At 50.4% G+C, this 14,406-nt stretch overlaps 1 protein-coding gene across 1 annotated transcript in view; it reads right to left on the reverse strand.

The window, feature by feature from the left end:
* The window catches only part of ABCC1 (ATP binding cassette subfamily C member 1 (ABCC1 blood group)), a 94,542-nt gene that overhangs the window by 76,175 nt on the left and 3,961 nt on the right, over window positions 1–14,406 (reverse strand). Inside the window, exons 4-5 of the mRNA XM_007466968.1 lie at window positions 11,840–11,977; window positions 10,525–10,650 (exon numbers count right to left, since the gene is read on the reverse strand). Coding sequence (XP_007467030.1) covers window positions 10,525–10,650; window positions 11,840–11,977 — 264 coding nt within the window. The remainder of the gene's footprint in view (window positions 1–10,524; window positions 10,651–11,839; window positions 11,978–14,406) is intronic.

Raw genomic sequence — 14,406 nt, forward strand, 5'->3', positions numbered from 1 at the left:
ACAAGCATTTGTCTATGACATCACAGGGTGACTAAAGAGATGAGGAAGTGTCTTTGCATAAAATGGTCCCGCTAACAATTGAAGGAATGATATCATGTAAGAGGTTGCACCGGGCTTCCCTGGTGGCGCAGTGGTTAAGAATCTGCCTGCCAATGCAGGGCACACGGATTTGAGCCCTGGTCCAGGAAGATCCCACATGCCGTGGAGCAACTGAGCCCGTGTGCCACAACTATTGAGCCTGTGCTCTACAGCCCGTGAGCCATAACTACCGAGCCTGCGTGCTGCAACTACTAAGGCCCGTGCGCCTAGAGCCCGTGCTCTGCAACAAGACAAGCCCCACAACGAGAAGCCTGCACACCACAACGAAGAGTGGCCCTCGCTCACCACAACTAGAGAAAGCCCACGCGCAGCAACGAAGACCCAACATAGCCAAAAATAAATAAAATAAATAAATAAATAAATAATTAAATAAATAAAGACACAGGAAATGGCTCCTCTTAACTTAGTCTCTGAAAAAAAAAAGAAAAAGAAAAAAAAAAAGAGGTTGCACCACTTTGCAACCACGGTGGATTTCTGGAATACTTGATGATATTAAAGAATTAGTATGTTTTTAGGCCATATAATGGTATTATTGTTGCACTGCTTAAAATCCTTATCTCTGAGATATTATTGCGGAAAGCTGGAGAAGGGCATACAAGAACTCTACCATTTTTGTAACGTTTTGCAAGTCAAGTTATTTCAAAATAAAATGTTATTAAAATTTTTTAATTCCTTATCTTTCAGAGATACATATTGAAATGTTTACATTTCAATGCGATGCAGGGTAAATAGTCCATGGCAGTCGTTATACCATGTTGTCCACATTTGTACACATTTGAAAGTTTCCATCATGAAAGTCTTCCCCAGTGAGTCAAACAAGAAGCCTGGGCTGAGAACCACCAGGTTTCACTCTGGGGGCCATGAGGCATGGGGAGGTTCCAGTCCTACCAGCCCGGGAATCATCTGGGGAGCTTAGTAAACACAGGTGCCGAGAGTCCCAGCCCAGACCAACTAGATCACTCTCTCTGGGGCTGGGGCCCTGGCATCAGTATGTCTTTATCAGATGCAGGTGGCCCACAGACCTACATTCTAAACCAACCTAAAGCCAGATGGCCCTGGGTTCAAATCCCAGCTATGCAATTTTCTAGCTGAATGACTTTGGGCAAGTCCTTTCACCCCAAAGTCTCAGTTTTCGCATCTGGGAACTGGAAGCAGTCAGTCCCACTGCTCAGCCTACCTCATGGGACTGCAAGGAGGGACAAGTGGAATGAGGTCCGTGGGACCTCATTTTTCCAACCTAAGGCCGCAGCATTATTCCTGGAGCAGGTGGTGGTATTTGCTTTGTAGGCTGGCTTTCCTTCTGGAAGTGGGTGGGCTGTCAGGGAATCGCAAATACACTTCAACTACAGCCCAGTTCCCACCCACTGTGAAAAGCTAAGGTGCTGGCAGAGAAGGGGATGGGGTGGGACACAGCTGGCAATGACTCATTTATTTCTTAAGCAAATAATGAGGGAGGATCTGCTTGTATGCCAGGAGGTGGCTAAATACATCCAAGACTGAGCCACAGCAGGAGAGACAGTGAGGTCCCCGGCCCCGTACTGCCTCTCGCCTCGGAAGAGAGGGACAGTAAGTAAACCAAGATGCAAATAAATATACAACTATACATGGTGAGAGCTGTGACGACAACAACAACAACAAAACAGGGTCCCGGCGGGGGTGGGAGCCAGGCTGGGGGGCGTCCATGGGTGAAGCAAGGTGGTTAGAGGGAGGTTTGAATCCCAGCCCTGCCACTTACTGACTGGCCTGGGCCAAGTTACTTGGTGATGATGAGATTAAATGAGATAAAACCTGTGAAGTACTTACACGACACTTCCTGGCACAGAGTAAAAGCTCAAGCAATGACATTAGCAGTATTAACATGAATACTAATGGTAAACACAGTAACAAGTCCGCCATTTCCTGCAGACCGTGACACACCAAGAACTGTACCAGACGCTTCACATCAGGGCTGGCAAAGTCAGGCCCACAGTCTGGCCACATGAAAACAGTTTTATTTGGACATGGAGATGCCCATTCATTTCCATACTGTCCACATCTGCTTTTGAGCTACAGTGGCAGAGCTGAGTACTTGTGACCGAGACCATGTGCTCTACAAAGACTAAAATATCTACTATCTGCCTCTTTACAGAAAAAGTTGGCTGACGCCTGCTTACATCAGACCTCACGACACCAAAGATGGCGATTCTTAAGGGGAGGAACTAGAACTCAAACGCGGGCCTTCTGCCTCCAAATCCAGCCTTCTTTCAGTCTTGGCATCAACACAGAGTCAACCCTGCACAAAGATGCCCAGCCGAGGGGGCGAGTGGGGGCTGAAGTGCAGCTGGTCCTGGGCCTGGGGGCGGCAGGACTGCATTGGCTGAAGGGACGCAGGGCCTTTCTCAAACTCATTCACCTAGAGCAGGCCAGATGCCTTTTTCTAACCTGCACAGAGGCCCGGTGCAAACTGTCAGGGTGCCAGGCTTATACACACAGGGGCCTCACAAACCCTGGCATTGTTTCAAAATCAGGCAAGCCCAGCTGTGGGTCTAGAACAAAGCAACCTAGACTTATCATGATCATTTTGTAAATGTACAGAAATGGCGAATCACTATGGTGTGTACCTGGAACTAACAGCATTGTAGGCCAATTATACTTCCATTAAAAAAAAAAAAAAAAGGACATGTAAACACAGAATTCGAACAGGTCTGCAGTGAACAATATTTACAATGTTATAATGATGCAAACGCTAATTACTGATGTAATTTAAAGTATGATAAAATTGGGGGGAGAGGATGAGGAAGGAGAGGTGGAGTTATTCAATCTTCATCTCAACATTTATAAAGTTAAAAACTGCTCTTTTGGGCATTCCCTGGAGGTCCAGTGGTTAGGACTCCATACTTTCACTGCTAAGGGCCAGGGTTCAATCCCTGGTCGGGGAACTAAGATCTCACAAGCCATGCAGCGCCACCAAAAAAAAAAACAAAACAAAACTGCTTTTTTCTTTTCCTTCTATTCGAGACAACAGATGTTATTAACTAAACCTACTGTAGTAATCGTTTCACAATATATGTAAATGAAACCATCAATGCTGTTATACCTTAAACTTAATCAGTGATGTATGTCGATTATTTCTCAATAAAACTGAAGGAAAAGAACAAAGCAACCTGTCAGCTACATAACTGAAGGTGAATTCATTCCCTTTATACCCAATTGTACCCAAATGGAGTCCTACCCCTAAGACCATAAGAAATGACGGCCCAGCGGGGAGAGACTAATCCTCACTCTGGCTAGTAAAAATCCCAGCCCCTGCGAGAAAATGCACCCTCCAGATGCAGCAAGGCTGGATCAGCAACATGAATACTTCAGTTTCTAATGTGCACAATCCAGGGGCCTCCTTAAGTTCGTCTCCCCAGCTCGCCTCCCTCCTCTGGATCCAGATACAGATGTTCAGATTATCAGAAGTCACATTGGGCAGACATCGGGTCCTGTCACCAGCACAGATAAGAAATTACATCAGTTTGGGAGCTGGTTTCTGGAAGTCCCTATCTGACATGAGAGGCCTCATGTGATAACAGACAATTAGAGTTCTGAAGTAGTCAAGAACTGATAAAGAAAGAAGGAAAGGGACTTCCCTGATGGCACAGTGGTTAAGAATCCGCCTGCCAATGCAGGGGACACGGGTGCGAGCCCAGGTCCAGGAAGATCCCACACGTTGTGGAGCAACTAAGCCCACACGTCACAACTGCTGAGCCTGTGCTCTAGAGTCCTTGAGCCACAACTACTGAGCCCACGTGCCGCAACTACTGAAGCCCGCGCACCTTAGAGCCCGTGCTCCACAACAGGAGAAGCCACTGCAATCAGAAGCCCACACACCGCTACGAAGAGTAGCCTCCGCTCGCCGCAACTAGAGAAAGCCTCCGCACAGCAATGAAGACTCAACGCAGCCAAAAATAAATTAATAAAATAAGAAAGAAGGAAAAAAAAAAAAAAAAAAGGAGGCCGCTGGACAAGGATCCAGGCAGCGTTCCATTCAACCAAAACCAAGCAGAACTTCTCGAGGTGGAAAAGACAGGGCTGCTGGCTGGGGGCTTCCCGGCCTCTGAGACTGAAATGGAGTAACTCCTTTCCCAGGAGGAAGGAGGATTATTAACTGATCCCCCATTTGGTTAGAAACAAGAATAATTGAGGGCTTCCCTGGTGGCGCAGTGGTTGAGAGTCCGCCTGCTGATGCAGGGGACACAGGTTCGTGTCCCGGTCCGGGAAGATCCCACATGCTGCGGAGCGGCTGGACCCATGAGCCATGGCCGCTGAGCCTGTGCGTCCGGAGCCTGTGCTCCACAACGGGAGAGGCCACAACGGTGAGAGGCCCGCATACAGCAAAAAGAAACAAGAATAATTCAGACAGGCCCTGGCTGAAGGCGGAGGAAGAGGAGCAGGGAGGTTCATGCAGAGAGCTGCATTCTTTGGCATCTCTACCTGGTGCAGGTAATTTGGCCTGAAACTATGAGGTTTAAACTAATTTGGTACACAGTCCCCAGGCACTGGTTCTCTGAGTGACCTCGCACGAGGCACTCTGAGGACCTTTGTCTGGGCCCTCAGCATTCTGGCCTTTCTGTCAGAAACTCTCTGGGTCCCCACCCACCTTTTCTGGTTTTGATTCTACTTTTAGGTCAGTTTTCTGCCAGTTACTCCAGCAGTAAGGGACGCGTAAGCAGCAGTGTAGCTCAGACCAGGGGTTCTGAAACCTGGCCCCATCACCAGCATCCACGGTGCCTGGGGGTTTGTTAAAAACAGAAAGGCTTAGGCCCCACCCAAACCGACTGACTCAGAAGCTCTGGGGGTGGGACCCAGCAATGATCTGTGTTTTAACAAGCCCTCCAGGTGATGCTGATGCAGGCTCAGATGTGAAGGGCTCACCTGGTGGAAGGGCTCCCAGTCCAGCCTTGTGAACTCAGGTGACCCTACACCACCCTGAACCTCGGTGTCCTCATCTGTAAAATGGGGGGAGACTCACAGTTCCGCCTCAAAGTTTGGTTGCTGTGAGGATTAAATAAGTTAATTTTATTTATTAACACAAGGCTGCTATTGTTATTATTGGCTGGAACCACCTAAACGTCCGACAATAAGCAATCCTTTGGTACAGCATGTTACACTGGTGTCCTTTGTTGGCTCTGCCACTTCTCAGCTGTGTAAAGCTCCTCCAGGCACAGGACCACAATTTCTTCTACTGCAGCACACACGATGTGTGCTTTGCCCATGAACTTGTCCGATTTCCCTTCCTGGTTTTTGATGCTCTGCTACACACAGGGTCACTGTTCAGGCCAGCCTTCCTCTCAACCTGCCTGGACCCTGGTAATGGCTTTCCTAAGTGTCACCAGCCTCATGCATCCTCCTTTCAGCAAGAGACCCAACCAAACAGAAGTCCACACAGTACCCAAACACCCACAAGTTCCATCATATACCGCTGGACCTCTGGACATGCTGCTTCCACCACCAGGAGCACCTTCCCATCCCCCCTCCAGCCTTCGACCTTACGGGAGGGGATGGAGGCATCCCCTCGTCCGGATGCTGGCTCTGGCACCCCAGGCTGAGTGCAGGACTGCTCCTCGGGCACCTGCAGCCCCCAGCACTCCCCTGTCTTGGAACCCCACTGTCCATCCCACAGCAGCAGCCTATTTGCCCGCCGCCTCCTCCATCTTTCCTAAGGGGTGGTCAATGTCGGTTCGTTTCTAGGTACTCCGAGCCCAGCGGAGCCCCCGGCACAACACCTAATACTAAATGGCAGAAAGCATAACGAAGAAAGGAATTAAAAATGGAGTTTTCAGGCTTCCCTGGTGGCGCAGTGGTTAAGAGTCCGCCTGCCAATGCAGGGGATATGGGTTCGTGCCCCGGTCCAGGAAGATCCCACGTGCCGCGGAGCGGCTGGGCCCGTGAGCCATGGCCGCTGAGCCTGCGCGTCCGGAGCCTGTGCTCTGCAACGGGAGAGGCCACAACAGTGAGAGGCCCGCGTACAGCAAAAAAAAAAAAAAAAAAAAATGGAGTTTTCAATGCTCTCATTAACAGTCTAGGCCCAGCAGTTGCCTCTGGGCTGCAAGGGGTAGAGATTGACCATGAAGGGGCAGGAGGGGACTTTCTAGGGTCCTGGGAATGTTCTGTATCTCAATAGGGGTTTGAGTTACTCATTTGTCAGAACTCATCAAATGGTAACTTAAGATTCAGGAATGTCACTATGTAAATTTACTTAAAAAAAAAAAAAAAGAACCATAAAGAGATATTGAGCTCTGGCTAATGATTTGCACAGTGAAGTGTGTGAATGAAGGATACTAATGTATTTCAAGGTCACTTTTGAATACCAAAAATCTTAGCCAGCTGGCTGACTAGATAGATTTGTGATAAAGCAAATTTAGCAAAATGTTAACTTGTAAAATATAGTTGGTGGGTAGATGGGGAGTACTCGCTGTGTCTTTCAACTTTGTAGATTTGAAATGTTCGCAGTAAAATATGAACAGGATTAAAAATACCTCTTACACCAAATGAGCTGAGCAACTTTTAAGAATTTGCTAAACCAGTGCTTTTCAACCATGAACCACCCAGGGATCTTGTGAAAATGAGACCCTGACTCAACAGGACTTGGCAGGCCTGAAACTCTGCATTTCTAATGGGCACCTGAGGGATGCTGATGCTGCCGGTCTGAGGACCACACTTTGAGAACTGAGGGTCTACTATCTGCCACATCTGCCCCTGATGCCCCCAACTGCCAATGGCAACCCCTCCCTGCATCCTAAGCAGTAGCCTCAGGGCCAGCAAGATAAAAGGACTAGAGGCTGGGGACAGGTGACAGCCTCAGAAAGCCTGAGAGGCCTACTCAGCCAGGCCCCACATGATGCACAGCGGGGAGCAGCCCTGCCAGGAAGCAGGGCCAGGACACAGCTCTGAGTCATACATCAGGCGGGGCCAGCTGGGGAGGGCGACAGCTTGGTGGCTCAGCAGGGCGGAGGTCAGCACTGCCGGCCCCCACGCCGGCCCCGCCTGACCCTGGGCTTGGCTGACTGCTCTCTCTGAGGACAGGTGACATGTGACTGCTGCTCTGAGGGTGGGACAGCGACAGGGACTGGACTCACCCCCTCTTCCAGGCTCCACTGTGATGTGAGCCCTGAGGGTGACCGGGAGACAGTAGAGGTGACACCGAGCAGTGTCCTCCTCCCCAGATCACAGGCCTCAGTTCCCGGGCAGGGAGGCGGGTGCAGCCAGCATCAAATCGAGCCTCAGCCCATTTTCAAGAACAGGACAGTGAGGTCTTGAAAGGAGGAGCGACTTGCCCAAAGTCAGATCCAAAAGTCACATAACCTGATTCCCAGCCTTCATCTCAGCTGTAGTCACACAGTCTGCTGACCTGCTTAACAGGACGATAGCTTCCTGGGGGCATGCAGAAGATGGTATTTTCCAAAGTTGGCCAGGGATCACCTGCCATCTCACATGCTCTTCTTACAATGAGACCTGGCCGCTCCCCCATCTAGGGTGGGGGCCTGTGTGCGCCCACCCCTCGCACCCAGAAGACGTTCGTGGTTCCCTCAATCAGAAGAGGATGGCAGGAGTGACTCTATGTGACTCCGGGACTGGGTCCTAAAAGGTGACACAGCTTCCACCTCATGCGCACTCACTCTTAGAGACCAGCCGTCACGCTGTGAGGAAGCCCAGGCAGCACGGGGAGACCAGGTGGGGCTGTCAACCCTGGCTGAGGCTCCAGCCAGAGGCCAACGCGCTAACCACCCGACACGTGAGCAAGGACCCTGAGCGAAAACCACCCAGCTGAGCCCAGCCAGCACCCGGGCCTGTGAAACATAACAAAGTACTGTTGCGGTTTTATGTCACTAAATCCAGGGTGGTTTGTTATGGAGTAACAAACAGATAAGCGTAGCAGGGCATGGACCACACTTTTTCACATACTGCTGTGTACCCAGAACGAAGCGCAGTATAAAAATGGTGCTTAATAAATATCTATTGGAAGAATAAATGGGACGCAGGTGAAATTAAAGCCCAGGGTCCGCCTGACTCCAAAATGAGGCTCTCCTTCCATTACCATGTTCTCCATCATCAGATTCAGGCTGTAAGTCAAGACAACCTCTCTGAGCCTCGATTCCCACAAGAGAAAAAGAACAGCTGGGAGAAGCATCGGGGTACCTGGGCAGAGAAGGCCCCACACCCCAGAACTGCAGGAAGCACAATGGGAGGAGGAAGGCAGCTCTTGGAGACACCCCGAGGCACACACACCCAGGAGAGAAGAGACAGGAATTCTATCCAGATCCCAGAGGGGACCAGAAATCAGAAAGTCCCCATAAAGCATCAGGGACAGTCCAGTGGGAGAGGCTGCTTCTCAGGCCCCACAGGGAGCCTGAAGAGTCAGGAGATCCCCATGTGGGCCTGTCTGCCTCCCCCGGGCTCGGTTTACCCCCAGAGCACCCCAGGGTCTGCAGTCACTCAGGGGGGTATGACTTGTTCAGTGCGATCCCCTTCTCCACAGAACAGCCTGACACCTAATGTTTCTGATGGCGACACTCCACTGTCACACACCCACACCCGTGCACACAAACACCTATGAACAGCAGACATGAGGGCCGGAGACATCTTAGCTCCTCCTCTGTGCCAGCCGGGGGCTGGTTCCCCGGGGGGCTCACGCATGGCTGCTGCCCTTGTGAACTTTATACACATGCAAAACACACTCACATGAACACACAAAAACACACACATGCACACACTCATAACACATCTACATGCAAAACATGTAAACATAAATATATGTGCATGCATTACACACACCACATGCACACACACCTGTGTGCACAAACACACATATATACTACACACATTCACAGACACACATACACATTTTTCTAACTTCTCCAACCCAGCTCCTCCCAGAGCAGGGAGATGAGAAAATGGGGTCTCTCCAAACACACTCTAGGGCACGGGTTTCTGAAGCTTACTTACACTGGGAGCATCTGTCACCTCCTCCAGGCTGATGCCCCACAGATCCTTTCATCACCCACAAAAGCAGCCTCAGCCTTTTGCTGAGGTTCAGGCCAAACCCAGCAGAAGCACAGCTGAAAACTGCTCCCACTGCAATTTCATCCATTAGCAGCTGACTAACCATGAACAAAGCATCAAATGAACGCTCCAAAGGCTTCCCATCCCTCTCAGAATAAAATCCAAACGGCCCACCCGGCCCATAGGTGACTGTCCCAGCTCTCAGAGGCCATCCCTCAGCCCCCTCCTGCCTCTCGCTTCTCCAGCCGCACTAGCCTTTCCTGCTGTTCCGGCAACATTCACGGCAGCTCTGCCCCAGGGTCTTTGCACTTGCCACTCCTCTGCCTGGAACCCCTTTTCCTGGGTATCTGCTTGCCTGGCTCCCTCACTCCTTCAGGTCTCTGCTCCAATGAGGTTTCCTGGAGCCGGGGGAGTGGGGGCGGGCTTCCCTGATGGCTTTTATCAAAACCACTCATGACCCCAAACCATCATCTCTACCTCCTTTCCCCGCTTTCTTCTTCCCAGCCTTTACCACCACCTGACTGATAGGATATATACTTGGCTCCTGGGTTACTGTTTGTGCCCCTGCCCGTGAAAACATAAACCTCAAGTGGCAATAACTCTGCTTTATTCACTGCTACAGCCCTGTGTCCAGATTGGGGCCTGGCACTCGGCACTAGACAGAAGGAGGGAGGGAAGAAAGGGGAGGAATGAGGAAGGCAAAGAGGATGGACGGAGGCAGAGAGGGAGAAAGAAGACAGGCAAGGGTGATAAATAACCATGTTCACTTTCCTGCTACCAGCAGAAGGGCGGCCATCCCCACCCGGCCCACTCAGATCCTTCTACACAAGCAGGATTTCCCTCAAGTGGATGGAAGAGACCCAGGATCTCAAACTCAAACCCCCCAGGGGCCAGGCACGTACATAGGTGAGGGAAGCAAGACTGTCTAATGAAGCAGGGAGTGGTGAGGACTGCGGAAGGAAACCAGGGCAATGCTCCTCAAATCTGGCCAACAGCTGCCAGCTGTGGGATAACAGCCCTACTGCTGCCAGAACTACTCATTTTTCTAAAAAATCTGGACAGTTTGAACTTATATGAAATTTCCTGATTTTTAAAAGTTCACTCGCACTGTCTAAAACCACTACGCCAACCAAATGAGACAACGGGATGGAAACCATAGCAGTTAACAACTGTGAATCAGATTCCCTCCTTAAATCCCCCGAGCCACGTCTACGGCTCAGTTTTTCCAACGGTAAAGTGGAGAGGATAATGTTACGTATCGCCAGGTGTTCAGGGAAGACAGAAGGAGCTCCTGGATGGACGATACTGGCTCAAATCAATGTTAGCTGGCACTGTGTATTCTCTCTTGCACACGCACATGCACACACACATGTCTCTGTGCTCATCTGTGATCACACTTACGGGATCGTGGATGGTTTCGGAGAACAGGGGTGAGCGGTCTGAGAAGCAGGACAACACAAGCTGGATCAGCACGAGGGAAAAGTAAATGTAGAAAGTGACATCGCGAAAGACGTCGACTTGGGCATCCTGAACAAGAGGGAGGGAAGGAGGAAGAAAAGATCACTTTCTGGAAGCAACCTGCAGAGGCCGGGGGAGCAGACAGCAGAAGGTCCACTCTCTCAGCCTGCAGGCCTGACGGCAAGCTTTCCCACCCTGACCCTACCCGCTGCAAGATAACAGAAGACAAGCACTTACGTCACAGCATGGTCCACACTGCCTGGTCCAGGCAGCCGACACGGGGGAGGAGCCCCAGGCTTGGGAGTAGAACAGACCTACCTTCAAGGCCTGACTCTGCTCATTCTGGCCGTGGGACTTAACCTCTCTGTGCCTCAGTTTCCCCATCTACAGACAGACCAGTGGTTCTCAAGTGGGCATGATTTTGCCTCCCGGGGAACATCTGGCAGTGTCTAGAGACACTTCTGTTCAGGAGTGGGAGGCTACTGGCACTGCCCCGAACATCCGACAAGCACAGGACAGTCCCACAAAACAAAGATGTCTTGGGCCCCAAATGTCAATTAGTGCTGAAGCTGAGAGACCCTGTCAGGGTAATTGTGAGAAGTCAGTAAGTTTATTCATGGAAACGACTCAGTCCCCGGCCTGGCACTTTGTAAACACCAACTCAATAAATGTCAGCTGCCATCACTATTAAAGACTGCCTGAAATGTACACTGCAGGTGCTCAACAAACATTCAGTTACTCTTCCTTCCTTTGCCTGATGCCAGTTCCTGATTAGCCTGAAGGTGACAGGGAACCACGTGACAGTCTGAAAGAGCACGCTCTTCAGAATCCCTAAGAGCAGCGGATGGCAGCCAACGAGAGCCACTTCCCAGCCAGAGCAGCACCAAGGCAAAGTGGAGACGAGTCTAGGGTCCCCAAGCCATCACCCTGCAAACATTGCTCCCTGCTCTGCTATGTTCCAGACAATAGACACTGAGAGCCAACCTGCCTGGCTGTTACCGCTGACAGAGGCTCAGAGGGTGATGTGCATCTGCCCGTAGCTCCTGCCTGAGAGCTACACAGACACATGGGGCCCTGAGGAAAGAAGGTTCTAGAACAAAGGTTGCACAGGCGAGGGAAATCCTCAGGAAAGAAGCTGGGCCCATGCAGTAGCCATCCTCTGGTTCCCATGGAAACGCATGGTTTCCACAAAAGCCAGAAGGAACAAGCATCTTCCAGGAGATGCTGACAGAAGACGCAAAATGAGGCCACCACTTACCTCTTTTAAGGCAGTCATGATTTTGGATCTCAGGATGGCCAGGGCACACAGTAGGGCTATAAGCCAGAAAGTGAGCATGATCCCTGAGGACTGAACTCCCCTCCTTCTCTCGATCTGAATTAAAAAGGTAGCAAGCAGCTGGAAGAGAAAAGCATACAACAGGAGTCGTCAGGAGAAGGCCAGGCTCCCAAGGCTCCCACAGTCCAGAGCCTGGCAGATGCAAGGCCTGGAGGAGGGCTGCTGTCTGGCCAGTGGGAAGCACTGGGAACAGCCTGGGAAGGACCTGGCTCCAGTCCCAGCTCTGCTCTCGCCTTGCTGGGTGACCCTGGACAAGTCACCAAACCTCTCTGAGCCTCTGCTGCCTTGTCTGCAAAATGGGGATGACAACAGTATCCAACTCGAGAGCTGTGGGAATCTAACAGACCAGGTACAGACCTAGGACAGGATGGAAAAGTCAGGGGAAAGCTCAGTTTATGACAGAGATCGGCACACTTTTTCTTAAACGACCGGAGAGTAAATATTTTAGGCTTTGTGGGCCATGGAGTTTCTTTCACAACTACTCAAGTCTGCACTGCAGTGTGAAAGCAGCCTTACACGATACATGAAAGAGTGGACACAGCTGTGTGCCAATAAAACTTTATTTACAAAAACAGGTGGCAGGCCAACCCTTGATTTAGATCAGGAAATCCAGCCCTGACGCTGACTGGTTCTTGTGCCTTGGGCAGCAGTGGTAACTGCTCCCCTTTATTGAGCTTCTCTTATCTCAGCCACACAGGAGGCATTCACACGCACCGACTCGGTGCAGCCTGTTTTCAACTGTTTTCAACCCCAGTTTGCAGATCAGGAAACTTACTTAACCTGCTACTGTCACACGCCTGTCTTCAGGAAACTTCATTAGAACAACCGTGGTGGGTGGATTGGGATTTTATTTCATTTCTGATACCCGGAGCTATGACTTCCGTTTTACATGTGACTTAGAGATCAGGAAGAGAAAATAAACAATGAAACTGTGTTTCCTTGAAAGAAGGAAATGCCACGGCCATTGCCCAGACAGGCGGCCCTCTGGAGGGCTGACTCCAGAGTCAGCCCTCCTGACTCCCGTGGAGCTACGGGCACCCAGGGCACCTCCCCTCAGCCCCCAGCTGCTTGAGCCAGAGACACGTCTGTCTGTCCTCATCTGTCCTCCTCAGTCCCCCATCTCCCTCACTCCCTGCATCTATCCATCAGCAACTCACACTGGCTCTGCCACCAAGGCCTGCCCTCAGCTCACCTGCTGCTCACCCTGGTCTCAGCCTCCATCCCCTTATGGCAGATGACCCCCTACTGGCCTCCCAGCTTCCACTCCTGCACCACAATCCATTCTCCACTTGGAGGCCACGGTCAGCTCTTAAATATGCACAGCCTGGCATGCCCTTGCTCAGAACCTTTGCCTTTAGGACTGGGGGGTTTTAACCTGGGGTCCAAGGACAGGCTCTGGATAGAACCCAGGGGTCCATGAACTTAGATGGGAAACAATTACAGTTTCACTTTCCCTTATTAGCACCACCAATGACACGTGAAAGCAACACACCACAACGGCATCAGCAGTGCCTGGGGCCCTGTCATCGTATCTGAAAATAGATAGCTGAAGGGACTTCCCTGGCAGTCCAGTGGTTAAGACTCCGTGCTTCCACTGCAGGGGGCATGGGTTCAATCCCCAGTTGGGGAACTAAGATTCTATATGCTGCATGGCGGCAGCCAAAAAAAAAAAAAAGGTACCTGAAGATGTCTCTGACTATCATGTATGGTCAATCGCTATTTGGAAATTAAGGAGGCGTCAGTCACAGCTGCTGGTAGGTCTTGATTTGAAATGCATTCATAAAGAAGCACATATATTTTTATTTTGTGTTTTAATCTTTTCATAACTGTGATTAAAGATAACTGGTTTCCCAGCCCAAATGTACCGCACCCAAAGAATGGATAAACAGTGCATGCAGAATCCATACAATCAAACACGCTGAGTGACTTTAAAAAAAAAAAATCTTTGGAACCGCAGGGCCTGAGAAGTCAGACTCAAACTGCTCCAGCCTTCGTGGTTCCATTCACATGACATTCTAGAAAAGGCAATGCGATAGGGGCAGAAATCACAGCAGCAGTAGCCGGGCGGGGGGGCGGGGTAAAGAGGTGGAGAGAAGGGCTGGGGCGGCACCAGGGAACTTTTGGGGGTGATGGAGCTGTTCCGTATCTTGATTGTGGACATGGTACTCACCTGACAATATTTGTTTATCAAAACTCATGAATTGTTCAAGGAAAAAAGTGAATTTTACCCTGTGTAAATTAAACCTCAAGTAAAAATATAAATGTACATCACAAAATCTTCATATGTATACATATGTGTGTATGATTGGTTTCCTTTGTAAGCCTATGTGTTCTATGATTATTCTGAGGATACCAGATTGGCAAAGAAGAAAGGGGTCCATGGCACCGAAGGTTTAGAACCCACCTTCGGGAATGAAAAACAAGATAAAACCCACTAAGCCTGAAGCTCGAGGTCCTTTGGGGTCAGCCCTCTGCCCTTCCTGCCATTC

Source organism: Lipotes vexillifer, unplaced genomic scaffold (genome assembly GCF_000442215.2).
Source record: "Lipotes vexillifer unplaced genomic scaffold, Lipotes_vexillifer_v1.1 scaffold232, whole genome shotgun sequence".
Classification (NCBI taxonomy): domain Eukaryota; kingdom Metazoa; phylum Chordata; class Mammalia; order Artiodactyla; family Lipotidae; genus Lipotes; species Lipotes vexillifer.